Source organism: Natator depressus, chromosome 11 (assembly GCF_965152275.1).
Source record: "Natator depressus isolate rNatDep1 chromosome 11, rNatDep2.hap1, whole genome shotgun sequence".
Classification (NCBI taxonomy): Eukaryota; Metazoa; Chordata; order Testudines; family Cheloniidae; genus Natator; species Natator depressus.
In genome coordinates, this window is record NC_134244.1 from 11739430 (window position 1) to 11766780 (window position 27351).

The following is a 27351-nucleotide window of genomic DNA, read 5'->3' on the forward strand; positions in this document are numbered from 1 at the left end:
GTTGCTCACAATGAGGAATAAAAAACAAGAAACACAAATGAAACTGCTAAACAAGCACATTTGCCTGAATTCTTTGTTTTTCAGGACAACACAGAAGTGAAAGTGGTGGTATTCTGCTCTGGTGCACATGCATTTTTATTTAGTCCAATGGGCAGTCACATCAGCAACATATTAGGAGCCCAAGGACCACATGTTATTTGGAAGAAACTGAGATGTCTGTTGCCCTGATATTTAATACAAAGACATATCTTCTGCTGCATGCTGGGGCTTCTATTCCTCATAGGTCTTACTGCAGGACACCCTGTAACACAGACAAGGTGCGTGAGGTAATATCTTTTATTGGACCAACTTCTGTTGGTGAAAGAGAGAAACTTTCAAGTTTACACAGAGCTCTTCTTCAGCTCTGCGTAAGAGATTGGCATAAGCTCTCAACACAAGGTTTAATATCCCTTCCAAAAATATTACTGTTAATTAGGATAACTCTGGATATTCTTGACATCCATGTAAATATCCAATCCCTTTTTTAATCTTCCTAAATACTTTGCCTCAACAACTTCCACTGACAATGAGTTCCACAGTTTACATCATTTACACAGCCTGCAGGACATCATTTGGCCTTCTGTCAGTTGGTGGGAATAAAAAGAGTAAATATAAAAATAAATGCCTGTGTCTGGAAGAAGTTTTGTATCTGACAAAACAATTTGAGGAAGGTTTAAGGATAGGCAGCCCCTAAGTGGTCTGAACACAGGACTGGGAGCCATGAAAAACTGAGTTCTAATACTGCCTCTGCCAAAGTGTGGCCTTGGTCAAATCACTTCACTTGTCAGTTCCATCTTTGTAAAAATGAAAATAACACTGTCACCCCTTTGCTGAGAGGTTGCAGATAGGAGGGCTTTGCAGATTGGTTTCCCACTGGAGGAGAAATCAGTGATGTGGAATCCATATTTTTCTTAGTGAACTTGTTTTATTTATACTACACATGCACCAGTCCTTGAACAGAGGTGGCCATAAACAGCATGCAGACAATCTACTCTTTCAGAAACCTCAGCCCAAACAGAAATGTTTTGTTCCCAGGAAGCAACTCTGCCCCAAGAATAGTCTAGTTGGAAAGATTAAAGCAAAGAGCAAACTCTCTTGCTGTACGTGAGAGCTCTCCCGAAAAGAAACTTTACATACCTAAAGCAATATAACATTTCTTCAAAGACTGTATACTGCTTGATACTAAAACTATGTGAAAACAGTGCCACCTGATGACTCCCGCCATAACAATACTTGTCTGCCTCCCATGTGACCTGTTAAGATTCCATACTTTACATCTGCAAAGCACTTGGAAGATGAAAAGTGCTATCTATATATGTGAGTATGAATTTTTATTATATGTAGAAAATTAATTATATTGTGAATAAAACAGGTCACTGCATAGATGGTTTCCTATAAAGCTGCAGCACCAGCTGGCTGAGGGAAAGGAGCAATCATTTCCCACCAACAGAAACTGTAGTGCTGAAAATCATATGTCTTTATCAATTATTATTATAGTTTTAGTGGTTGCAGGGGACACAACTGCCATATTTAATGTTACACACGGGAAATGTCTTTCTCTGAGATAATGAGCTATTCTGTGTGACTGCCAGCCTGGTACAGCAGCCATCAGTGAATGCACAACTGAATTCTAGCTCACAAACCAGAGATCTGCTTCCCTATCCTGACCAGCAGGCCTCATTCCCTCATCCCACCAGTGCCCCGACTGCAAGGATAAAGGAAAGGAGGGGATAAGAAGCGGCTGATTTTGCCGAATGATCAACTCTGAACTACGTACAAAATGACTTCAGAGTGACCCTGAACTTTGTGGGAGGAGACTGAGTGTGAAAACAACCAATACCCCAGAGAAGCACATGGCACCAATAAAGAAAGGCAGCTAATTTAAACCTACCCTGCACAGCCTGGGGGGCCTTCCCATCCTTCATCTTGTCCAGGTAATATACTACATCTACCTGTGTCCTCTCACCTTATGTACCGATTGCTGCTGTAATCTAATGTCACTTTGAATTAAAGTCTCAGGACTAGATTCTCAGCTCTGCTACACCTTAACCATCCTTGTGTCAGGGAATCTCTGGGTGTCATGGGGAGGCATGTCATGGTATAAGAGACATCCCTGAAAGCCAGGGGGCATCCTGGCAAGTTTGTGCTCCTACAGTTCCTGGTTACCAGAATGACATATAGTAGTGAGTTTAACTTACACAGTTATGTAAAGTGCTGTGCTTCCAAACAACTTTTATGCACCTTTGAGACTGCTCTGAGTTGTGCCACCAGCTGAAGCATTTTTGTAACAGGAGCTAACTCAGCACCCTGTCACTCAAATCCCAACCATTATAGGTTCATTGGGACCTAACTGGAAGATCAATTAACTGAGTAGAGCTACAGCTGGGCAGCTAATTTGGGGGGTGGAAAGCAACTGCAGCAGATGGGAGCATATAAATTAAGAGGAAGACAATCCTGAGGGGGAGAGACTGGACTGCTTTCCCCAGAAGCAAGTGGAGTAGCTAGCCTGAGGACTGTAAATATATGCAAATAGTGTACTGGTTAGAACAACACAAAAACACGTGATGGTGGTGAAGGAGACCTGAAGTGGTGTGGTCTGCGATTAAAGGCTGAAAGACGGGGGACAGTTATCCAGCCAACCCCAGCACAGGGTGAACACAGAGGTAGTATAAAGCCTGTCCTGCTATCCTTAGTCCTGCACTGAGTTCAGGTTGGCTAGACCACAGAATCTGGATCTCAATATTTAAGTTAAACACGCAAAAATGTTCATAGCAAAATATTATTATTAATTATAATTTCTTTGTCAATATTTAAATATGTGCTCAGTGCTGTACAAGAGAAACAATATTGACAGTCTCTGCCTCAGAGTTTACAATCTAGGCAAGAGTGATTCAGAGCAGATAGTATCCTATGGTCCAACTTTACTTGCTTATTTGAAACTTCTACAAGAAAGGAATACACTATTATATAGATAAAAAAATTGAAATGGGGGTCTGGCCCTCTCAGAGGATGGTTAACAGGGCCTGGAGTTTTACACTTTTGTCATTGAACTTAATCCAGCCCAGGACAGTAGGGACCATAAATCCAGTATCACCTAAAAGTTTGTTGGATTATGAGAAATGAGTTAGTGGGAACAAGCATCCACTACAATCAGCACCTTCTTGACAAACCTGTTGTAAGTTGTAGCAAAGAGGCCAAATTCTGAATGCTCCAGGAGGGCTGAGGCCCTCAAAGGTATTTTAGGTGCCTAACTCCCATTGATTTCATTGAGCCATCTTCTCAGTGATCCTTCCTGGTCAGGTTTGAGGCTCATTTATTAGATGGTAAGGAAATAACCTGCACTGAAACATTCAGCAGTAGAATATTAGAGCGTAGCCAAGAGCTGATAAGCAGACAGATTGGATGCAGAGGGATCAGAAAACACAGAGGGTGATGTAGAAAGGTGGGTCATCAGCAGAGAACGGTTGCCCAGTACTGAAATTGACAATAAAAGTACCCAAAGGAGGAGCCGGCTAAGGATGTAGCCTTGCAGCATTCCACAGTGGAAACGATGAGGGAAAAAAGACTCCTCCACCAGAAATAAAAAAAGGATCAGTTAGAGGGGATGGTTATTGCTTTACACGTGTATGTAACAGTCTGGATGTGCACTGAGACAGCTGTAATAAACTGAATGAGATGAGTTAATCCATGCTTTTTCACAAGAGCACTAAAGCTAATATACACTGGCACTAGCCACAGTAATTACTCTATGCAGGTGCATACATTGCTATGCTTGCAGCCAGCTTTGATGCAGCTCCAACACAAGCTGTTAGCAGAGGAAGGAAGGCAGCTATGGGTAGATATTTTGGACCTGGCATTCATCAGTACGTTTGGAATAGATCCCCTCTGGAGAAGCTGGAATTCAACTCTGGTAAAAGTGTTCACTTCGTAAATTTGTTCCCTGAAAATGCTCCTGATACTGAAAACTGCCGCTAATACTTCATCATTCACCTTGAAGATTAACAAGAAATACTAGAAATTTGTATTAAGAATAAAAGTGAGGCTCTGGGGTTTATTGGTCTTTTGATGAATATATATGACTACAGTTAACATTAACGCAAGTTAGGTACCTGTGCCCACCAAGCAGAGGATAACTAGATCTCTCTGATTTAATCTGGCAAAGGCATTCAAGTTGACTCTTTCCACCAAAAGGGACTGATGTACCATAGCAACACAGCTGACAACATCTGGAAATTGTTACCAAGGGCAATTTTCTGAATACACTTGAAGTATCTGGGCTATCATGGTCACCAGTTCTCAGAGGGTTTCATTCACATTTAGGAGTAAGGGAGCTAAATACAAATATCTTATTAGCAGATCCCAGAAACTTAATACCATATTTAAGCTCTTCTCAAAGAGATGAAAATAGGTACTAAATCTTACCTTCTCTGCTCCACAGACTGTGTGATGACACTGTGTCAGTATGGGATGTTTCATTGCAATGTTGCAAAACACTCCACCAAGATAGCAAAAATACATACAGGACCCAAGTCAAAAGACATCCAAAGGTTTGGAATTCAGATAAACATCCTAATGTGTGACTGTTTATCTGAATTTATGGAAAAACTAATGAGATCTCATGGCCTTCCCATACACAAACACCCACTTTTGTTCAGTGAGACTTGGCTCCCTTTTCCTGCTTCTTGGAAGGGAGATTGGTATGCCTTGCATCAGATGCCTGTCTTTGAATGCATATATCAGTTCACATATTGCAGCTATCCTGCCCCAGAAACGTCTGAAAACTGGTATTGCCCATAAAATCAGTCTATACATTTTGCTGCCAGAGTTTCATTTCAAAGTGGAGCTGTTTAACACTTTTATCAGTTGGAAATATTGACAACTATATGACAACTTAATTAACAGTAAAAATTATGACCATCATAGAGATGTGGACATTAGAAGTAACCTAGTCAAATCAGCATGCTTGAAAGCAAGAAGTAAGGATGGTCCTGTGGTTATGGCACTAGACTGGCACTCAGGAAATACAGATTAAAATCTCAGCTCATCCATAGCCTACCCATGTGACTTTGGGCAAGTCACTTAAACTCTCTATGCTTCATTTCCCTGTCTGTAAAATGGGGATGATAATAATACTTCCATACATATACTTTTTGTCTTGTTTATTTAGATTGTAAGTACTTCAGGGTAGGGACTGTCTTTTCCTATATGTTTGTACAGCATTTAGTAGAGTGGGTCTAAGGGCATTACTGCAATATGAATAATTATAATCAAAGACTGTGTTTTTATGAAGTGATCAATTAGTAGAATAAAATGATTCACCAACAAAGAGCCTGATCAAACTCCCAATGAAGTAAATGGGAGTCAGTTCAATCTCTCAATGAATTGCAACAAACTTCTGAAACCAACTCCCCAAACGTTATTCCAGGGCCCCAGCTTTCTGCTGAAAACATTTCAATGCATGTTGCCCAATGGCTAGAGAATGTCCAAATGAGTTATTTCATTCATGGAATTATGATGTTTAATAAATTAACATTGTTAAGGCAAATTTAACAGTGGACTGAAAACAGTGATTAATCATCAAAGTTTAAAAACACATGCTAGACATAAAGTTTGCCTGTTCTCGCTAAATTTTGAAAACTGGTGAAGTATTAATGGCTTTACTGTTATTAACATACCTTGATGCCTTAGGCTTTTCCACAGCTGTTGGGAAGCCCTTCTTCTCAACACATATAATCTGTCACTCCAGGAACCAGCTTTGTCCAGCAGCTCATTTGGCTTCTGTAAAGCTGAATGACAAAAAATACCATATTCCATGCAATTAACATGGTTTGCTTTTAATATTAACATGTCGGAGAGTCCCTAGTTTAGAGAGGAGACAAATAAGACAGGACATGATAAAGAGATGAATGGTATAGAAATGGCAAATCACTCTGTTTTATTTATCCTGTCTCCTAATGTGGGAATAAGATGACTTCAGATGAAATAGGGGGACTGCAAGGCAACATATTTAGAATGGAAGTAAGAAATACACAGCACACAATTAATCTGTGGAACTCACTGCCACAATATATTATGGAGGCCAAAAGGTTAGTGGGACTCAAACAAGGATTAACCATTTATATGGGTAATAAGAACATCCTCAGCTACATTAGATAGCATAAAAATGTATATATGATATAAACTCTCATTGTTCAGGACCAGTCCCTAACTGGAATGGAACATTGTCATGAGGACTGAAAACTGGCTAGTGGACAACAAACAAAGAAGAACAAGATTGGGGCAAGGCCTGCAGTGGGGTGCTGCAGAATTCATAACTCTAGTGTTATTTAAAATTTCCATTAATGATCTGGAAGGGAAGTAAACAGGTAGTTAATTAAATTCTAAAATGATACTAAATTGGAAAGAGTTGCAAAAAAAATAGGGATGACTGAAATGTAATGCAAAGTGATGGGTAGAAAGTAACAAAATAAGATTCAGCTAGAAAAATGCAAGCTAATATTGTGACACTGGCAGACCAAGTGCCAGCTCATGCCAAGGCCCCCAGGCCTCAGTGAACACTGACAAAAGCATTGCTGGAAACCAGTCGGGCTCACCTGTGTGTTAGCACTGTTAAAATAGATATTACGTTTACAAGAATGCGTTTACCACAAAAGTTATCATCTTCTGCCCAACAAAAGAAGGCCCATAGACACCAGAGGAACCATTGTGGAACATCAGTGGACCAAAGACTTTGTTGATTGCTCCCCCCATACCCATGAAGAGGGGACATACATCCTTGTTCCATCACAGTTTGGACTCTGAGTGAAGGGAATAAAAATTCCTGACCAGAAGGAACTGTATCACTATGCTGCTTGGAATTTGGAGAGTGCAGTATTTCTAAGCAAGGTGTTTCCAAGTGGCTTAACTTAGGTTAGCCCTAAAGGACATATAAAGCTTGCCTATTATAGCAGCATCTATTCCCTTTTGAAACCTACGATTGTAGCTCATTTGTGGGTGCATGTTTGCCTGCTTTAACCTTGTAAATAACTTTCATTTCTTTTTCTTAGTTACTACATCTTTAGTTAGTTTATTACAGGATTGGCTACAAGTGTTGTCTTTGGTAAGAGATCTAAAATATAATTGACCTGGCATAAATGACTGGTCCTTTGGGACTGGGAGTAACCTGAATATTGTGATTTTTGGTGTAAGGGACCATCTGCCACAAGGGCAAGCTTGCCTGGGTGGCAAGACAGACTGGGGTGCCAAAGGCAGTTATAGTGCTTGAGGAGTTCATACTTGATACTTGGTGAAATCTAATTATAGAACACACAGTGAGGTTGGTGTTTGTGCCCTGTAACAGTCTGCCCTGAGGTTGGCACCTATGTTCATGAGCCACTCCAGACAGCCTGATAAATACATGTAGAGAAAAATAACCTGAAATATAAATATTCAATAGGAAGAAGAAACTTGAGAAGTAATGAGGGTAAAGCAGACCTAACAGTCATGGTGGACAGCATAACGGACTATGATTTTGCAATGTGATATCTTAGCAAAAAAAAAGTCAGTGTAATTTTTGGGCTGTCTACATAGAAGCATGACATCACAGAACAGAGAAGTAATAGTCTGTCTATGGCTAGAGGGTGGCTACATCTGGAATACTGTGTTCAGTTCTGGGCACCTCATTAACCATAAAGATACTGACACTTTGGAGGCAGATCAGAGAAAATGCTCAACAAAAATGCTCCGAGGGGGTAACAGAACTGACATATGAGGAAAGATTAAAAGAGCTATTTGTGCAATAGCTTTGGTAAACTGTGACTAATGGCACAGTCTAACCATCATTAATAAGTATTATTTAACACTTAAATAATACTTACTAGGCGCAGGAGGGAGGAAGAGGAATTTTCAGTAGTGCTCAGCATTGGTCTAGCTGCTCTCATTGATATTGATGGAAATTTTACTGTTGATTTCAATGGGAATGTAGTTAAGCCAATGAGGAGTGGTTCTGAAAATCCTGCCCTTCGGGTATAGACCTCAAAGAATTTTATAGATGTGTGTAAAAGCATCATTATCCCCGTTTTACAGAGAAGGCACCTAAGACAGTGAAAGAAGCTATATGATTGAACCATGATCCTGTAAAGACATATGCAGGTGCTTAGCTTTATGAATGTGAGTAGTGCTATCAGTGGGACTATCCTTGGGAGACTATCTATAGTTCTAACGCATCTCCCTGTCAGGAAGATTTTCCTAATATTCAGCCCAGTTTTTTCCATCTCTCAATTTGTTCCCATTTCCTTCTAATTATAGCACCTGTATTTATTACCACCATTAGAATGGTGGTAATACAGGGTAAAAGTTTTTAAGTGCCTATGTTCCATTTTCAAAAGTGATTTGGAGTCACATTTTTAAAGGTATTTAGGTGCATAAAGATGCAGACAGGCACATAGCTGATTTCAGTGGAGGCAGCTAGGCAATTTTGAAAATTCAACTAGGTCCCTATCTATTTCTTTGGGTTTCTAGGCCCTGTTCCAGAAAGGTGCTTAGGCACTTAAGTCTCAGGTTTGGTGCCTAAGTCCCAGGTTTAGGCTCCACTGGGATCCACAAAACTGCTGCTGAACCCTGTAGGTGCCTAAATTTACTCGGCACCTTAGTTTCTAGAGTAAAAGTTCCCTACACATCTATGTTTCTGCCTCTGAGCATGCACGCTGTTGCCTCCTTCCAGGCAGCTGGATGCAGTGACAGGGGTCAGCCACCTCCTGAGTGCCCCTACATGGCCAAAGGTCACTTTGTAGTACCCTGCCTCTGTTTCCCCAATTTCAGGGCCCTTTAGCAGACTCCGCACACTTTTCCTGTGGTCAAAACACCCCCTTTGAGGTCTGAGTTTATTCACAGAAAATAAACAAAAGTCCCAAATTAAAGTCCAACAAACAGACATTTCTCTTCCTACTCCCTGGCTGTTTTGCCTGGAGAGCTCTGCAATCTTTCCGCTGCTTCGAGGTCTCTCCCGGGCCTCCCTGTCTGGAGAATTTTGCAGGCCCTTCTGTTTGTCCCCCTGCTTATTCAGGGTCTCTCCCAAGACTCCCTGCCTGGAGAACTTTTGCACTGTTTTCCCTGTTGGTTCAGGGGCTCTCCTGCTTTAGCAGGCCACTCCCAGCCATTCCTTGCTGAAGTCTAAGGGAATATCTACACAGCAACGAGAAACCCATGTCTGGCCCCTGCCAGTTGACTCGGGCTCGTGGGGCCCAGGCTGCAGGGCTGTTTCATTGATGTGTAGGCTTCCGGGCTCATGCTGGAGTCTGAGTTCTGGGACCCTCCCACATCACAGGGATCTAGAGCCCAGGCTCTAGACTGAGCCTGGAAGCTTACACAACAATGAATCAGCCCTGCAGCCTGAGCCCTGCGAGCCTGAGTGTCTAGTTGCTGTGTAGACATACCCTTTGTCCCATGTCCCAGAACTCTGCTGGAGCCTGCTCACTCCTAGCAGTCTCTGTTCTCCCTGACTATTTAAGTACTTATCCACAGGGGAACAGTCATTGGGCCAGAGAGAGAAGAGTGGAGTGAGAATGCTTCTGTAGTTCAGTGATTGGGACACCCATCTAGGAGGTAGGAGACCCAGTCCCCCAATGCCAACCACTCTTTCCTTATTTACTCTAAAATGGAACAGGTTCAACCGGAGAGACAGAAAGTAGTCCCTATCAGAATATCCTTTAGTTCAGTGCTTAGCTCACACCCCTGAGAGGCAGGAGACTCCTTGTTCAAATCCCTACCTTCTCTGGTAGTGAAGGGGGGGAATTAAACCTGGGTCTCCCACATCCCAGGTGAGTGCTCTAACTACTGGGATAAAAATTATAAGGTGGGCTCCTCCTCCGTGAGCCATTTTGTGTAGAGTGAGGCCAGTAGCTAACTCATTGCTGCAAGAAGCAGTTTAGGCAGCCCGTTCCTATTAGTGGATTTGCAAGCAGAGACAGGTGTCTTCCTGAAGTCTGGACTTAGCCACTTATCTCCATGAGAGGGGTGGACCTTAGCACACACCCCTCTGGTTGGCATCCTATTGGCTAGCTGAAGTGGCTTCCTGACTCACATGCTAACTTTTGATGGATCACAGTCTAAGGCAGGGATCGGCAACCTTTGGCATCTGGCCCACCAGGGTAAGCTTCCTGGCGGGCTGGGCCAGTTTGTTTACCTGCTGCGTCCACAGATTCGGCTGATTGCGGCTCCCACTGGCTGCCTTTCGCTGCTCCAGGCCAGTGGGGGCTGTGGGAAGTGGCATGGGCCTGGAGTGCCCGCCCCTGTTGTAGAGAGACAGAAACAAATTGAAATACTTCCCACTGCACCTTTAAAATGAAAATGTCTGATTGCTGGGAACCCATTTTGCTTTTTGTATATAGCTCAGGGGCAGGCAAACTTTTTGGCCTGAGGGCCACATCGGGTTTCAGAAATTGTATGGAGGGCTGGTTAGGGGAGGCTGTGCCAGGCTGTAACCCTGTCCCCATCTGCCCCCCCTTGCGTCTCATCTCCTGATGCCTCCCTTCCCCCCCCCCGGCCTGGGACTCCTGCCCTATCCAACCCCCCCGTTCCCTGATGGCCTCCAAAGGACCCCTGCCCCATCCTCCACACACACACACCCACTCCCTGACCACCCCCAGAACCCCTGATTGCCCCCCCCACCACATCACCCCTTCCTGACTGCCCCCCGGGACTCCTGCTCCCATTCAACCCCCTTGTTCCCAGCCCTCTGACTGCCCCGACCCCTTCCACATCTCCACCCCGACCACCACCCCGAACTGCCCTGCCCTCTATCCAACCTGCCCCCGCTCCCTGACCCCTTACCGTGCAGCACAGAGCACTGGTGGCTGGCGGTGCTACAGCCGTGCCACCCAGAGCATTGCGCCGGTGTAGTGTAGTAAATTGCTCTCCATAACTGCTACCAGTAGCACATTCCTACGCGGAGCAGCCTGGAGCGCTGAGGCTGCGGGGGAAGGGGAAGAGCGGGGGAGGGGCCAGGGGTGAGCCTCCGGGGACAGACGCTCAGGGGCTGGGCAGGATGGTCCCACAGGCTGAATGTGGCCCACGGGCCGTAGTTTACCCACCTCTGATGTAGCTAGTACATAAAGGCAAATTCTGATACCCTTTCTCCCCATATGTAGTATCTTATTCCTTGAGTATTCCCGTTGGAACCAATGGGGGTATTGACAGAGTAATGTACTACTCAGTAGGCGCATAAGCACGTCAGAATGTGGTCCTTAACAATTACACCTGTGGATCTTTAATCTAATTGAAATTTGCCAATAAGAACAGAACTAGATTTAAATTGCTGACAAGGGTGGCAATTATAAACCCATATCAGAAATATTATTTCTGTCTCTTGTGATGTTTCTAGCAGGAATGGTCTAGTGGTTAGCTGACAAAATGAGGAAAATAGATTCTAGCAAGAAGCTAATATTAATTAAAGTTTGCTTATATTTTATTGATTTGTTTTATTGGGTAAGATTTTTACTATCTTTTGACTTATCTTTTGTTTAATCCTGTTTGGATCTTGATTAACTTTTCAAAAAACTTCTTGTCATCTGAAAAGTTATGTTTATCACACTAATGAATTCAATGAAAAATATAACTGTTTATGTATACCTTTTTAGTTTGATAATAATATATAACTCCTAGATGAATGTTAAGATATATCCTATGACTAGAGATTAATTTTGAAGTGTGTAATAGGAAATGCTAATCAAGTCTTAATGTTTCTTCTAATCCTATGTAGTCATTTGTTGTTGGGCTTTTGTTTGTTCTGTGAGTTTTGTTTTGTTTTGTGGGGTGGTGTTTTTTTGTTCTCCTAACAGTTTTTATTATGGTATTGGGTGCTATGTAATTATGGGTTTGTAGGGGGGGTGTGTGTGTATGTATATGTCTCAATTTCTCTTAGTGTGTGTGTGTGTGTATGTATAGTAGTGATACAAAGTACTATATTTTATAATAGTGATGCTATAGCATTAGAGTGATTCACTGTAACAAGGATTTATTTATTTTAATCTTTTAACTAGTGTCTATTGTAAGATACGTTGTAGGTGATGTGCTGGGTGGTTGGGGTTGTTTTTTTTTTTTAAAGTTTTCAGTTAATTGCTTGTCTAGGATACTACTTCTAGTTTTTATCCTCCAGTAGTTTGTTGTTAAATGAGTGGCTTCCACCAGTTGTATCAACTCTGAACCTGATTTAAAGAGGATTCAAGACTATTAGGAAGGCACTTTTTTCCTTTACGGGGCCTGGTGGAAAATGAAGCTGACCTATTTTAAACTGTGTATTAAAGCTTGACCTGCTTATTTCCCAAGAGTTGAGTATTTGAAAGTCTTGTTTTGGTTTGTGTAATTAACCGGTTATTAATGTGAAAAACTAATCTCTCTCCAGAGAAAGCAGTTAATCACACGTAAACTTTAAACAGCAACATTCTGGAGGAGGTTTTCCAACAAGAGTAAAGAAAGACGCTATGTTACCATAGCCTTACATATAAACCTACTTTTTTTTTTTTAATAGGAATCTTTGTTAATTACAAGTCTGGTTTCATGCTGAGAGGAGGACCTAATCAGCTATTGTGTGTGTCTCAAGTGTAGATATTCCTAAAAGTCGTCTTCTCTCTTAGACTGTAAGGGACTCCCTCCCAGATCTGTTTAAAGGTGGTTCTTTCTTGGTGGGAGGGATCCTTGTTATATAATAGGAGGCATTTCCCTATCCCTTTCCTAACCTACACTCCTTCCCACCTTTAACTAAAATGGGGAAGATAGGAGCTGCTGACTACTTTAGAACAACTGATGTCAAAAGTCCAACTCTTGTTGCAGTTCACTTTGTCAGTGACCACTGCTGACTCTACCAATCTTGCTTAGAGGAGTCTCTCAACAAGTCTTGTTCTGTCCATTCCCATATGCTTGAGAGAGGCAATGGAATGTCTTTACTGCAGAGTTAACTTAAGTGTTGCCCCAATGCAAGCCCATCTCCACTCGGGGATTCTTGTGTGTGATCATGGTGGCTTAAATTGAATTAGCTGGCCCCAGAAGCAGTGCAGGCTACAGCTGGAGTTAGCCCAACTCATTAGCTGCTAACACAACCACAGTGCAGCTCAGGTGTTGTTTCACAGTCTGGCTGCTTTCACTCAAGCTAGGGTAGTCAAGAGGGATTGACTCAACATTGACGGTGTAGACAGACATAGCCAGAAGCAGACTTGGATGTCCTGCCTCTTTTCCTCCCCCACCCATCCCCCCAAAGTCCATGAAAGGCGCAACTTGCTATTATGGTACACTTGGAGATGGGCCTCATTGTAGAGCTGGAAACTACTGTGACTATTGCCTTGAACAAATAGCATGATGTTCCATTGTGCTCAACACGAGATACCAACAAGTAAAATCTCTTCAGAGAGGATTCTTGTATTGTAGTCTCTTCAGTGGGCTGATGGCTGTTGGGAGCTACATCTTGATAAAGGATCTTTGATCATTCAGATTGTTCCTATCTGACAGACTTTAATGTTATCTGCTCTCTCTCTCCCCCTACTCCTTCCAGGTTTCTGGGGTTATGCTCCTGTGCATAGGAGTCTCTGTCCAGATGAAACTCCATGATGCTTTCGCGGTGGTGAATGAAACCTCGTCTGGTGTCCCTGTGATTATCACCATTGTTGGTGGTGTGATCATCTCTGTCTCAGCCTTTGGTGCAATTGCCATACTGAAGTCCAATCATACGATGATCAAAGTGGTAAACCATCTCTAGCTTGATGTCTTGTTTATGTGGGCTCTAGAGTGTAAATTTCAGAGGTTAAAGAAATCTTCCTTAAGCAATAGGGTGAAAGCAGTGGCTATATGTTGAGGGTGCCTTGCTGAACCCCACATACTCACTTCTGCACTGTCCACATATGCCTTCTAACACTGATGCATCTGATGTTGGTTTACAAATCTCTGAAGGTTAAGGTGGTACTATGGGGTGAAGTGAAACAAGCTTTTATCTCAAATGTAACATGTTTGGGAACTGACTTGCCAGTGCTTATGAGTGTGAAAGGGCTAATCATTGGAGAACAAACAAGTATATCGCTCATTCCAGTTGCAGGGCTACCCAGATTCTGAATTTTATATATAAAACTAACACTCCAGTCTCTGAGCTGAGTGCAGTTACTTTAGTGGGATGGGATAATGGCAAAAAGTTAGCTTCTAAAGGGCTGCAGCCAAACCTTTCAAACATGAGCACTTAAGTTAGACTGCTCAAGTCATTTTCTGGCACTAAATGAATAACTTGATTTTTTTCAAAATTGCTCAGCATGTGCATCTCCTATTGACTTCAGTGGGATTTGTGTCTACCTGGCACTTAAGCTTTGCCTAAATATGAATTTGGGAGTTCAGCATACTTGGGTTAATCCTCTTATGTGGGGAAGCTTTTTTTCCCCCCCCCCCCATGCACGGTGTTGATTCAGATGCTGCAGACATCTTTTTGCAGCACAACTTTCCATTGAAACCAGTGTGCAATTCTGATGTTCAAAAACAATAGAACAATATACGTAGTGGTCTGTACAGATGTTGATGTTGCCCATTGATTTCCAGGGCTATTTTAGTAGTTCAAAAAATCCTGTTGTCCATAACAAATATGCAAAGTACTAGGTAACCTCTTTCCTCTCCTTGCTCACTCTCCACATACTGGGTTTACCATCCTACAGTTTCTTTCCTTCCTATTATAGGGTCTCTCTTTCCGCTAATGCCACTAGGAGTTGAGCACATTTCTTAGACAGGACCTTCTAAGTCCTTCAAATCAATAGAAGCAGCAGACTATAGCTGTAGCCAAATCAGCTTCTGAAATAAACCTCCTAGTTTTGGAAAGAACAAGCCAAATATCAGCTATTGAACTTACAGCTGTTACATGTAATAGTAGTTACATGAAAACTTTTTTGTATCTTACATTTTTCTTGAACAGTGTGTCTTAAGTACTAAGCACTGTAAACAAAATTGGATGACCTGGCCAGCATATATAGGTCCTGACTCTAGGAGGAGAGATGCAGAGTTTTTGTGGGTTTGGGCCCTAAATACTCAAACTTCACTTAAGCTGAAGGAAATCACTTTTTGTTTTTTAAATGAGCATTCTTTGGGAAATGTGGCTTGGAAATACGGGTCCCTGGACTCTATAGCAGATAATGGCATCTAGATGCCGGTGGCTGGTTTGTTAGCAAACTACTATGGTCTAAATATTTGACCACTCCAATGGGTAACCAAAGTAGCATCTTACTCCAATAAGAATTAAATTGGCTGACTGCAAAGGAGACTTTGGAATTAAGCAGGAAACAGAACCCCTCCTAATGGGAATATTTGTAAGGCAGGAAGGAAAGGGAGAGGTTGTAACATTCATATGCATAAAGCCACAAGAATCAAACCTAGGATCATATAATTCCTCCAAAAAATACCTGGGACAGGAACCCACAAGGGGAGAGGCAACTCTCGATTTGTCCTGAGTGGAGCACAGGATCTGGTCCAAGAGGTAACTATAACAGGACTGCTTGGAAATAGACACCATAATATAATAACATTTAATATTCCTGTGGTGGGAAGAACACCTCAACGGCCCAACACTGTGGCATTTAATTTCAGAAAGGGGAACTAGGCAAAAATGAGGAGGTTAGTTAAACAGAAATTAAAAGGTACAGTGACTAGAGTGAAATCCCTGCAAGCTGCATGGACACTTTTCAAAGACCCCATAATAGAAGCTCAACTTAAATGTATACCCCAAATTAAAAAACATAGTAAAAGAACTGAAAAAAAGAGCCACTGTGGCTTAACCATGTAAAAGAAGCAGTGAGAGATAAAAAGCCATCTTTTAAAAAGTGGAAGTCAAATCCTAGTGAGGTAAATAGAAAGGAACATAAACACTGCCAAATTAAGTGTACAAATGTAATAAGAAAAGCCAAAAAAAGAGTTTGAAGAACAGCTAGCCAAAAACTCAAAAGGTAACAACAAAATGTTTTTTAAGTACATCAGAAGAAGGAAGCCTGCTAAACAACCAGTGGGGCCCCTGGATGATCAAGATACAAAAAGGTTTCAGAGTAACAGCCGTGTTAGTCTGTATTCGCAAAAAGAAAAGGAGTACTTGTGGCACCTTAGAGACTAACCAATTTATTTGAGCATAAGCTTTCGTGAGCTACAGCTCACTTCATCGGATGCAAAAAGATACAAAAAGAGCACTTAAAGATGATAAAGTCATTGCAGAGAAACTAAATGAATTCTTTGCTTCAGTCTTCACGGCTGAGGACTTTAGGGAGATTCCCAAACCTGAGCCGTCATTTGTAGGTGACAAATCTGAAGAATTGTCACAGATTGAAGTGTTACTAGAGGAGGTTTTGGAATTAATTGAGAAACTTAAGAGTAACAAGTCACCGGGATCAGATGGTATTCACCCAAGAGTTCTGAAAGAACTCAAATGTGAAATTGTGGAACTGTTAACTATGGTTTGTAACCTGTCCTTTAAATCAGCTTCTGTACCCAATGACTGGAAGATAGCTAATGTAACGCCAATATTTAAAAAGGGCTCTAGAGGTGATCCTGGCAAGTACAGAGCAGTAAGTCTAACGTCAGTACCAGGCAAATTAGTTGAAACAATAGTAAAGAATAAAATTGTCAGACATATCGAAGGACATAAATTGTTGGGCAAAAGTCCACATGGTTTCTGTAAAGGGAAATCATGTCTTACTAATCTATTAGAGATCTTTGAAGGGGTCAACAAACATGTGGACATATTGTACTTAGATTTCCAGAAAGCCTTTGACAAGGTCCCTCATCAAAGGCTCTTAAGTAAATTAAGTTGTCATGGGATAAGAGGGAAGATCCTTTCATGGATTGAGAATTGGTTAAAAGACAGGGAACAAAGTGTAGGAATGAATTGTAAATTTTCAGAATGGAGAGGGGTAACTAGTGGTGTTCCCCAAAGGTCAGTCCTTGGACCAATCCTATTCAACTTATTCATAAATGATCTGGAGAAAGGGGTAAACAGAGAGGTGGCAAAGTTTGCAGATGATACTAAACTGCTCAAGATAGTTAAGACCAAGGAAGACTGTGAAGAATTTAAGAAAGATCTCACAAAACTAAGTGATTGGGCAACAAAATGGCAAATGAAATTTAATGTAAAATAATGCACATTGGAAAAAATAACCCCAACTATACATACAATATGATGGGGGGCTAATTTAGCTACAACTAATCAGGAAAAAGATCTTGGCGTCATCGTGGATAGTTCTCTGAAGACGTCCACGCAGTGTGAAGCGGCAGTCAAAAAAGCAAACGGGATGTTAGGAATCATTTAAAAAGGGATAGAGAATCAGATGGAGAATATCTTATTGCCCTTATATAAATCCATGGTACGCCCACATCTTGAATACGGCGTACAGATGTGGTCCTCTCATCTCAAAAAAGATATACTGGCATTAGAAAAGGTTCAGAAAAGGGCAACTAAAATGATTAGGGGGTTGGAACGGGTCCCATATGAGGAGAGATTAAAGAGGCTAGGACTTTTCAGCTTGGAAAAGAGTAGACTAAGGGGGGGGCTATGATAGAGGTATATAAAATCATGAATGGTGTGGAGAAAGTGAATAAGGAAAAGTTATTTACTTGTTCCCATGATGTAAGAACTAGGGGCTACCAAATGAAATTAATGGGCAGCAGGTTAAAAACAAACAAAAGGAAGTTCTTCTTCACTCAGCGCACAGTCAACCTGTGGAACTCCTTGCCTGAGGAGGTTGTGAAGGCTAGGACTATAACAGGGTTTAAAAGAGAACTGGATAAATTCATGGAGGTTAAGTCCATTAATGGCTATTAGCCACAATGGCTAAGGAATGGTGTCTCTAGCCTCTGTTTGTCAGAGGGTGGAGATGGATGGCAGGCGAGAGATCACTTGATGATTATTACCCGTTAGGTTCACTCCCTCTGGGGCATTGGCCACTGTTGGTAGACAGGATGCTGGGCTGGATGAACCTTTAGTCTGACCCAGTATGGCCGTTCTTATGTTCTCTTGCCACAGATTATGCCTATTACTACTTGTCCTACTACTTCCGTGGACATGGAGAACAATTGAACGCAGTCCTTTGGTTAAGTCTTCAAATATGTTAAGAAGATCCATGCACGGTCTCTCTCTCTCTCTCTCTCTTTTTTTTTTTTTTCTCAAGACAAAACATGCCCAGTTTTATTTAACCTTTCCTCATAGGTCAGGTTTTCAAAACCTTTTTTATCATTTTTGTTGCTCTCCTCTGGACTCCCCAATTTATTCACATCTTTCTTAAAGCATGGTGCCCAAAACTGGACACAGTACTCCAGCTGAGGCCTTACTGGTGCCAAGTAGAGCAGAACAATAACTTCCAATGTCTATCTTATGACACTCCTGTTAATACAGCCCAGACTATTAGCCTTTTTTGCAATTGCATATCACTTGTTCACTTGTATTCATTCAGTATGTGATCCACTATAACTCCCAGATCCTTTTCTGCAGTACTCTTGCCTAGCTAGTTATTCCCCATTTTGTAGTTGGTGGTGGTTGTTTTTCTCCTTCCTAAGTGTTGTACTTTGCACTTGACTATATATTGCTTCTCCAAACTGTCAAGGTCACTTTGAATTCTAATCCTGTCCTCCAAAATGCTTGCCCCTGCCTCCGCAAGATCTGCAAATCTTCAGCATATTTTCCATTCCATTATCAGTCATTAATGAAAACATTAAACAGTACTGGACCCAGGATAGGACTCCACTTGATCTGTCCTTCTAGTCTGACAGACAACCATTGATAACTACTGAGTATGGCTTTTCAACCAGTTGTTCACTCGCCTTATAGTCATTTCATTTGGACCATATTTCCTGAGTTTTCTTATGAGTGTCATGTGGGACTGTGTCAGAAGCTTTATTAAAACCCAGATAAATCCCATCTACAGCTCTCCCCTATCCATTAGGCCAGTAACCCTGTCAAAGGAGGAAATTAGGCCGGTTTGGCATGATTTATTCTTGAAAAATCCCTGTTGGCTTTTCCTCTACAATTCTACTATCTCTAGGTCAGGGGTGGGCAAACCTTTTGGGCTGAGGGCCACATCTGGGTGGGGAAATTGTATGCAGGGCAGGGGTTGGAGTGTGGGAGGGAGTGTAGGGTGTGTGTGGGGGGGGGTGCAGTGTGCAGGAATGGGCTCAGGGCAAGGGATTGGGGCAGAGAAGGGGTGTGGGATGTATGAGGGGTCTCAGGGCAGGAGGTTGGGGTGCAGGAGGGGTACAGCAGGGGCTCAGGGTAGGGGGTTGGGGTGCAGGAGGGGTGTGGGGTACAGCAGTAGGCTCAGGGCAGGGGGTTGGGGTGCAGGGTGTGGTGGGGGCTCAGGGCAGGCAGTTAGGGTGCATGGGGTGCAGGGGACTCAGGGCAGGGGGTTGGGGTGCACGGGGGCTCAGGGTGCAGCGGGAGAGCAGGGGGTTGGGGTGCAGGAGGGGCGTGGGGTGCAGCAGAGGGCTCTGGGCAGGGAGTTGGGGGGGAGGGGTTTGAGCTCTGGCCCGGCACCGCTTACCTAAAGTGGTTCCGGGGTGGCAGCGGCATGCACTGTGGCCAGGGCAGGCTCCCTGCATGCCTGCCCTGGCCCCACGCTGCGCCACTCTGGGAAGCAGCTGGAACCACGTCCCTGCGCAGCCGCTGGGGGGGGGGGGGCACAGGGCTCCACGTGCTGCCCTTGCCACGCCTCCAGGTACCTCCCCTGAAGCTCCCACTGGCCATGGTTCCCCGTTCCCGGCCAGTGGGAGCTGCGGGGGGTGGTACCTGGAGGCAAGAGTAACACATGAAGCCCTCTGTCCCCCCCTCCCCCCCGCACCCAGGGCCCCAGGGACATGGTGCTGGCCACTTCTGAGGGTGGCGCGGGGCCTGCAGCACCACGAGGGGCAATCCCGCAGGCTGGTTCCAAAGCCCTCAGGGGCCGGATTCGGCCTGCGGGCCCTAGTTTGCCCACCCCTGCTCTAGGTGCTCACAAATTTTCCTGTTTAATAACTAGTTCCAGTATCTTTCCAGGTATGGATGTTAGGCTGACTCGTCTATAATTCACAAGTCCTCTCTGTTCCTCTTTTTAAAGATAGGTACTATGTTTCCCCTTCTCCTATCCTCTGAGACCTCCCCCGTCCTCCATACACTGTCAAAGGTAATCGCTAATGGTTCTGAGATTGCTTTAGCTAGTTCCTTAAGTATCCTTGGCTGAATGTCATCAAGCCCAGCCAATCTGAATACATCTATCCTACCTAAATATTCTTTAAGCTATTTTCTTCATATTGGGCTTCGTCCTTCTCCCCATGTTGTTAATGTTAATCGTGTTAAGCATCTGGTTACAATATACTGTTTTTTGTGTTTTTTTGTTTTTAGTGAAGACTGAACACCTACAATGCAGTCCTTTAAGGCCATCTAGTAACTTTAAAATATTGTCTATCATATGCCACAAAACTTAATTGCAGTTGAGACAGAAATCTGACTGTAGACAATTACACAATCCCCAGAATATTTGCTGAGTTGCACTAACTATAGCAGCCCTTAACAATTATGGGTTGACACAAAATCTTTCTGGATGTGTTCAAACACCCTCAACCTGGCTACTCATGACTGACTTACTTGCATCTTATTTGTCATAATCTATTACTTCTAGAAGTGACTTGGATGGATGCACAGTGTGCTGGCCCCTTAGGCTTACATTTCCTATGATAGATCTTCCAATTTTATATACATTTAAAATTGAACTATGGGATGATGCAAGGAAAAATAAAACCAAAGTAAAGATGCCAGTGCCTCTTGATATAGTATATGTAACACTGACTAGTGATATGTTTGGTTGGATTAATCTAAAACAAGAGTGTGCTAACTGTGCATTGTGAGAAGATGAATGCTACCTGAAATTATTGTTGTTAGTTCACAGGCATGCTGCTGATTATCTTCTTGATTGAAATCATAGTTGGCATCTCTGCCTATTCTTACAGAGCGAAGGTAGGTGTGTGGAAACTTAAAGTATGTGTAGTGCTAATAAATACCATGCTTTCTTAATGTGAGAGGTTTCAAGTACAGGGTCCTTTCCAGGAACCCTAGTTGGCATCACAGATTTCTTTGCTGAAAGTGTATTTATGGTTAAGAAGTTCTTCTATAAAAAGCCACACTAATTGCTCAACAAAACTCTAAAACTAACTTGCTGAGTTGAGTGACTCTACTTCTTAGCACTGAATTCTTCTCCATACAGCAACATTACTATAGTTTAATCCCAAACGTAGAATATCTGTTACTAGAGATCCATGAAATCACAGCTACGCTTCAGGATTCTAGGTTGAATTTTATTGGGACGGATGGACTGTCACCTGAGCAAATTTGCTCAGTTGGTGATGGAGCAACAACCTATGGAACCACAAGTCTCTTTTATAGTATAACCACATGCTGAAGTATCTACCTGAAAGCTTTGCACATGAGATTGAAGTTTCTGAACCAGTAGCCACCATTGCTACCAGGGAAGTAGGGACTCAGAGTATTAGCATAATAACTTGCAGGTTACAGTTCCACAGGTTTCTCTGACAAAGCTTCATAGTTAAAATTGGTCTGAAAACCTAGTTGGGTTGAGTGGCAGCATGCTAGATTGCCAGTGATTGGTGTTAGCATAGGTTGCAGGTGAGAGAGGGGAGATGGGTAGACCTAGAACTTCAAGCCTTGGCCCACTAAAAGCTATAAAACAGTGTGGAGAAAAACCTCTCTAAACGGGAGGTCAAAGAGAGCACTAGTACTCGAGGTAACCAAACACCAAGCAGCCAGCTGGCTCTTCACCAGGTGGGGCAAGGGGGAAATGAGCAAATGCAAAGGTGTCGAAATAGAAGTATACAAAGCAATACTTTTATATTGGCAGAATTCTAATTCTTCCCTAAGAACTCAGCTAGGTTTTCCTTATGGTTGGAAGCGAGGGTTATTTTAAAATCTGATCTCCAGTATTAACTAGAAGTGGTATTCCCTAGAGTTATAAGGATAACCTGAAACTAATGGTAAAGATGTTTATCGCATCTTCTGCCAAGAAAAAATATTTTACATTTAGTTGAACATCATAATTGTAAGTCCAAAATCACCACTGCTATTTCTAAATGCAAAATAGAATCAGGGAGGAGGCGGTATGGAGAAAAAAAATATTTTGGCTGTATTACTGGAGCAGTCAAATAGCTAGAACTCATTATGGGCTTGAGCAAAACCAGAAGCCTTAAAAAGAACAATGCTCCCATGTCTAAATCTGGCTGGAAACGTTTTCGAACTGCATAAGCCACATAAGTAGCCATCAGTCTTACAATTAACATTTTCTTCCAGCAGCTTAAGAATTGTCCTTCTAGTTAGGGAAATGACAATGCTCAATAGCATCTCTGAACCAGAGCTTAGAGGTGCTCAATGAACCAACTGCTGAGAATGGGGTGCAAAGAAACTCGTCCACAGCAGGCCTCACTACTAGCAGAAATTGAATCAGTACTACATAATGGTCCAAAATGCATATAATGGTCTGTGCCATGACTAATGTCTTGTGTTCAGCAATAACAAGCATTTAGGGATGTATGTGCATATATACACACAAAATGGAGAAATTTATGGAATAAGTTCTTTTTTTGACTTGGGACTTGCACTTAAATATGGCTAACAGTGCAAAGACAGGATGTCTGGCTAATTTAATGTCTGATCTTGAAATTTGCATGTGAAAGGTTCCAAGTGCAAATATTGTGTTTGATACAAGGTCTCCTAGTGAGTTTTCAAAGATCACTTATTCTTTAATACCCCTTCTAGTTAATGTTGCCATTTTTGTGGTGAAAACACATTGCCAGAAATAGCACCCTATGTGGGTCCAGTACTTCCATGATTCTCTGGAGGACAATGCAGTGTGCAGGAACTTGTCCACAGTTACATCTCTTCTGTATGCATATATAACCAATTCTACTTTACTTACAGCTTCATGACAACCTACTGAGAAGCTTCCTGAAGACTCTTGACAAATATAACAGAGAATCCCAAGTAACCAAAGGAATAGACCATCTACAGGAGAATGTAAGTGATCTCTCCTATGCTACAATGAATAGAGGAATTCACTATAACTCTCTTTGTATTGTATGCCTTTGAGGGCACATAAAAATGGAGGCTGTCACTTCTGCGGGCTCTCCATCTTTCTCTTAACCTAAAGCCCCCAAATTTGTTCTGCTTACCCCCTTCATAAGAGACCTACATCTTGCTTTGGTTAGTCTGTTAATGAATTTCAAGTATAGAATCTGCTTCTGCTCAAACTATGAAGTGATCCTACTTGTTTCGTTCAGCTTCTTGGGGCTGGTACAACTGCATTAGACATGTGTAACCAAGTTGTAATAAAAGAATGAGATGGGAGAGTTCTTCTCCCACAGGAGATCACCAAGCAAGATGACTTGACTAACTGAAATCCTATTTAAAAAGAATGCTCTTCATATCTAGAACATATCTAATTTTGGGTAAATAAGAATAGACTTAATCTTGCTTCCTCCAGAAGGGTTAGAAAACAAGTCTAGGCTTGAGATTTAACAAACTAAACTGAACTAATTTGTGTTCAAACCAAAAGCATAAGAAATCTAAGATCTTTGCCTCACATTGGCAAGAATCTGAACTCTCTCTCTCTCTCGCTGAATGATGATCAATTATAACTGCAATAACCTAAGGAGTTCTCTCAATGAAGCTCTAGACAAAAGAAACATGCTATAATTTGTTTGCAATGAATAATTCAACCAGGCATAAAAAAGGCATTCCACAAAGCTTAAAAACTCAAAGGGAAGGCAAGTAATGGCTTCTGACAAACTCTTTGAATAAGTCTCACTTAACAACTTGACCAGGTCTATCTGTTTTAGAACTGGGAAGTAGGCCACTTACATGGACCAGCTGGAAGGTAACTTGTCATCCCAGGACTGTCTGCTGCTACTGTAATAATCTGAACAGCTTTGGAAGTCTTCCTAAGAGCTCTGCCTTGGGCTCAGGGTGTTACCAAAATCACTGTAGCAGAAATCTTTTTTGCTTAAAATTCCACTATTTCACTTACTTAAACTGTTGTTCATTCCAGTTCCAGTGCTGTGGTGCTCAGAACTACACCGACTGGTTCAATACTACATTTGGATCTCTCAATTCAGCTGTTCCAAATAGCTGCTGCAAGATGATAACGAAAAGTTGTGGAATGAATCTAAGCAACGATACTGCTAACATTAACCAACAGGTATCTTTACTCCTCAGCTCTAGCAACAAATTCTCTTACTAGGTAGCATGTGATGCCAACTTGTCAGTGCTCCTGTCACCTTCATTGGGGAGACTTTAAATTACTAAAACTATGGCCTACAGCCTCTGTCTATAATGCAGCTGGCTGTTTCAGAAGAACAGGTAAGCATTCCTTTAGAACAAACCTGTCTAAGGCATCTGTATGCCTTCATTACTGTAGTACCTCTCAACTATATTAAGATTATCTTCTATTCACTTCTCTGAAGTAGGGAATTACCACTACCCTTTCCCGCTCCAAATCTGTAAAATGGGGAGAGAGACTGGCCCAAGACCACGCAGGAAATCTGTGGCAGGGGCCAGGGAACTGAACCCAGACCTCCCAAGTCCCAGGCTAGCACCCTAGGCACGGAACAGGCCTTCCCCCTTCTTTAAAGAGAGAGATCCAGAAGTATATATCTGTGGCTGAATGTGCAGGAGGTGAACTTGTCTAAAAAGGTGACAAGGTAACGCTTGTTCTCTTAGTACCAATATAATGATAAAAGTAGAATAAAAATAACACTTAGGATTTCTGTTCCTGTTTGGTTCAGACAATTGCTCAAGTAACCTTATTAGAGGTTGTGGGATCCATGTTAACAGTGAAATGACTGATGCTCATTTGCCCCCCTCATCCAGACTTTTATAGGGGAGGTGTAGTATCTTGCTTCACAACTAAACTGACATCAGAATTTCTAAATCTAGCCAATGGCTCTTACATAAAATATTTTGTATACCAAAGAAATTCTTCACTCCAAATATATCCCTCACTTTTCAGCACTAGCCTATATTAGAAGGCTGAAATATGCATGGAGGAAGCAAGCATGATGCAATTTGAAGCAGCTAACAATCGGCAAAATCACTTGTGTGCCGAGGTGGGCTTGGAAACTTTGCTGGATTGCAATGGCATTTGGTTCTGCCTGCTGTAATGCTTGAAAAAACTGGTGAACTACCTTTAATTAAAGCTATCCTTAACTGAGTCTGTTGGATCTCTTCTAATTTGGCATCACCTTGTCTTCTCCACTATCCCTTTGACTAGGCAGCTATAAAAACTGCATGGTGGAAGGAAATGCATAATTATGAGAAAACTATTTTCAATAGAGGGAACCAGTCTCTCAATCTCCATCCCTCTTCCTATGCCTGAAGTTCTTTTGCTATCTCATTGTTTGTACTTTGGAATTTGCCCTGTGCTTAGAGTCCACACATCTAGTATGTCTGTTCATGCTACTGTTTTCTGGTTTGCTAATCCAAACATGGGCTTTTGACAGTAGGACCTTTAAGCACCACAGAGGTCACCCTCTGACTTTTTCTCCCCACTCCACCCCCTATCTTTAGTCTGTCTGTTTCTTTCCTAACTATGCAATAGTTCTCACTTTAAACATTGTTGTTCCTTGAACAGTAGTAAATTCTCAGCCACAAGAATTTGTATATTTGAAATTGCAGCCTTATTAATTACTGTCAATTTTTTGTCTCTTGCAAGCCATCTTTTCTTTGATAAATATCTTTAATAAAACTTGATCAGCTACAGTTGCAACAAAGTTTGGATTATCTCTTTTATGGATAGTACAACTGGGCTGCTGTACCCATTGTAATAGATCTTTCTAAAAGGGGTACCATATTTATATGCAGTTCACTTTCTACTCTTATGGGTACTGGATTCCAATGTACATGCCAGATGCAGTAATTAGCAAACATTCTTTCCCCCCTCCCTCCAGGGATGCATTCAAAAGCTGAAGAAGTGGGCTGAAGAACATATTGCTCTTATTGGAGGGGTTTGCATAAGTGTTGGATTTGCACAGGTAAACATTGTGTAGTGCCTGTCTTGTGTTCAAACTGCAGGTGGTGGTCCTCATGCAAACGAAACATGGGAAGAAGTACAAGGCTCAATATCTGAAATACTGAGGCAGAATAAACTAAACAGATTTAAATTAGCACATAAGTTACTGGATAGTAAATGATTTAACCCTGTGAAAGAAGCAAGTCTCTTTAAACTTGGTCCACTACACTCTTGCTTTGTGATGACTGACTGAGCTATGGACTGAGAAAGCACTGGTCATATTTTGACTAACGTGTGAAGGGCAGCAGTGCACTAGACAACTTTGATTTAGTTGGTGTGGGTCCTGCTTTGGGCAGGGGGTTGGACTAGATGACCTCCTGAGGTCTCTTCCAACCCTGATATTCTATGATTCTATGTTAAATCTACACAAATGTTCTAAGCATCAGTGCTGTGGCAAAAAAGGAATTTTTAGCTCTAGTAGTATCAGTGGATCCCATCTGCAGTAAAACGGTATTCTGCCAACAATGGGTCCATTAAAATGTATGGGTAAATTGTTTAAAAACTACTTTTAAACACTAGCAAGGTTAAGCTTAATTTCTTATCTCTACCCTTTTCTTCCCCCTCAGTTACTTGGGATCTTCTTTAGCTACATGCTACTGAGACTACTTAATGAAGATTATGTGAACTTGTGAGCCTTCAGAATGATTGTGCAACTTAATATATGAATTTTATGAGTTTCCTTACTTGTCTTTTGATCCGACTATGCTTAAAAGGCTATGTTGCATAAATTGAACAATTAAAAGAATTACCTGTCTTCATGAGATGCGATGGATATCTGTTACAGTGCTAGCTTTCATGGTAGGAGGTGGTAGGTATCAACTGTAGAAGCTCAAGGTTCAATTGCCTTTACAAAGTTAGAATGAAAGGGTGGAAAATTAACTGTCTTGTTCAGGAAAAACTTGTTGGGATTATAGCACATACTAGTAAAAAAACATGCCTAGCTGAGGGCTATTTCAATTTCTTTTACTTAAGTTATACTAGCTGTCCAAAACAGACTGTGAGGAAAGAATTTTTTATTGTTGGTTTGGTTGTAGGAGGCCTGTGCACGCTTTTGCGTGTGCACGCACAAAAACCAAACCAAAACCTTTCCCTGAGGATTGCTGCAGTGATAGTCTTGCCATATACTACTGCATGTGAAGCAGGGGATTAAATTTAACTGCATATGACTTGTCTAATAGTACTACATCACATAGTCAACTCTCTCCTCCTCTGTATATAACAATGAACAGTGGTGCCC

General features: G+C 42.0%; 1 protein-coding gene across 1 annotated transcript; it reads left to right on the forward strand.

The window, feature by feature from the left end:
* The first annotated feature begins 11427 nt into the window (after positions 1–11427).
* On the forward strand, positions 11428–26831 carry LOC141995541 (tetraspanin-7-like). The gene is made up of 7 exons (XM_074966781.1): positions 11428–11502; positions 13562–13750; positions 20924–20998; positions 22970–23065; positions 24096–24245; positions 25993–26076; positions 26681–26831. Exons 1-7 carry the CDS (start codon positions 11428–11430, stop codon positions 26744–26746), a joined length of 735 nt encoding a protein of 244 aa, XP_074822882.1. The 3' UTR covers positions 26747–26831.
* The last annotated feature ends 520 nt before the right edge of the window (positions 26832–27351 follow it).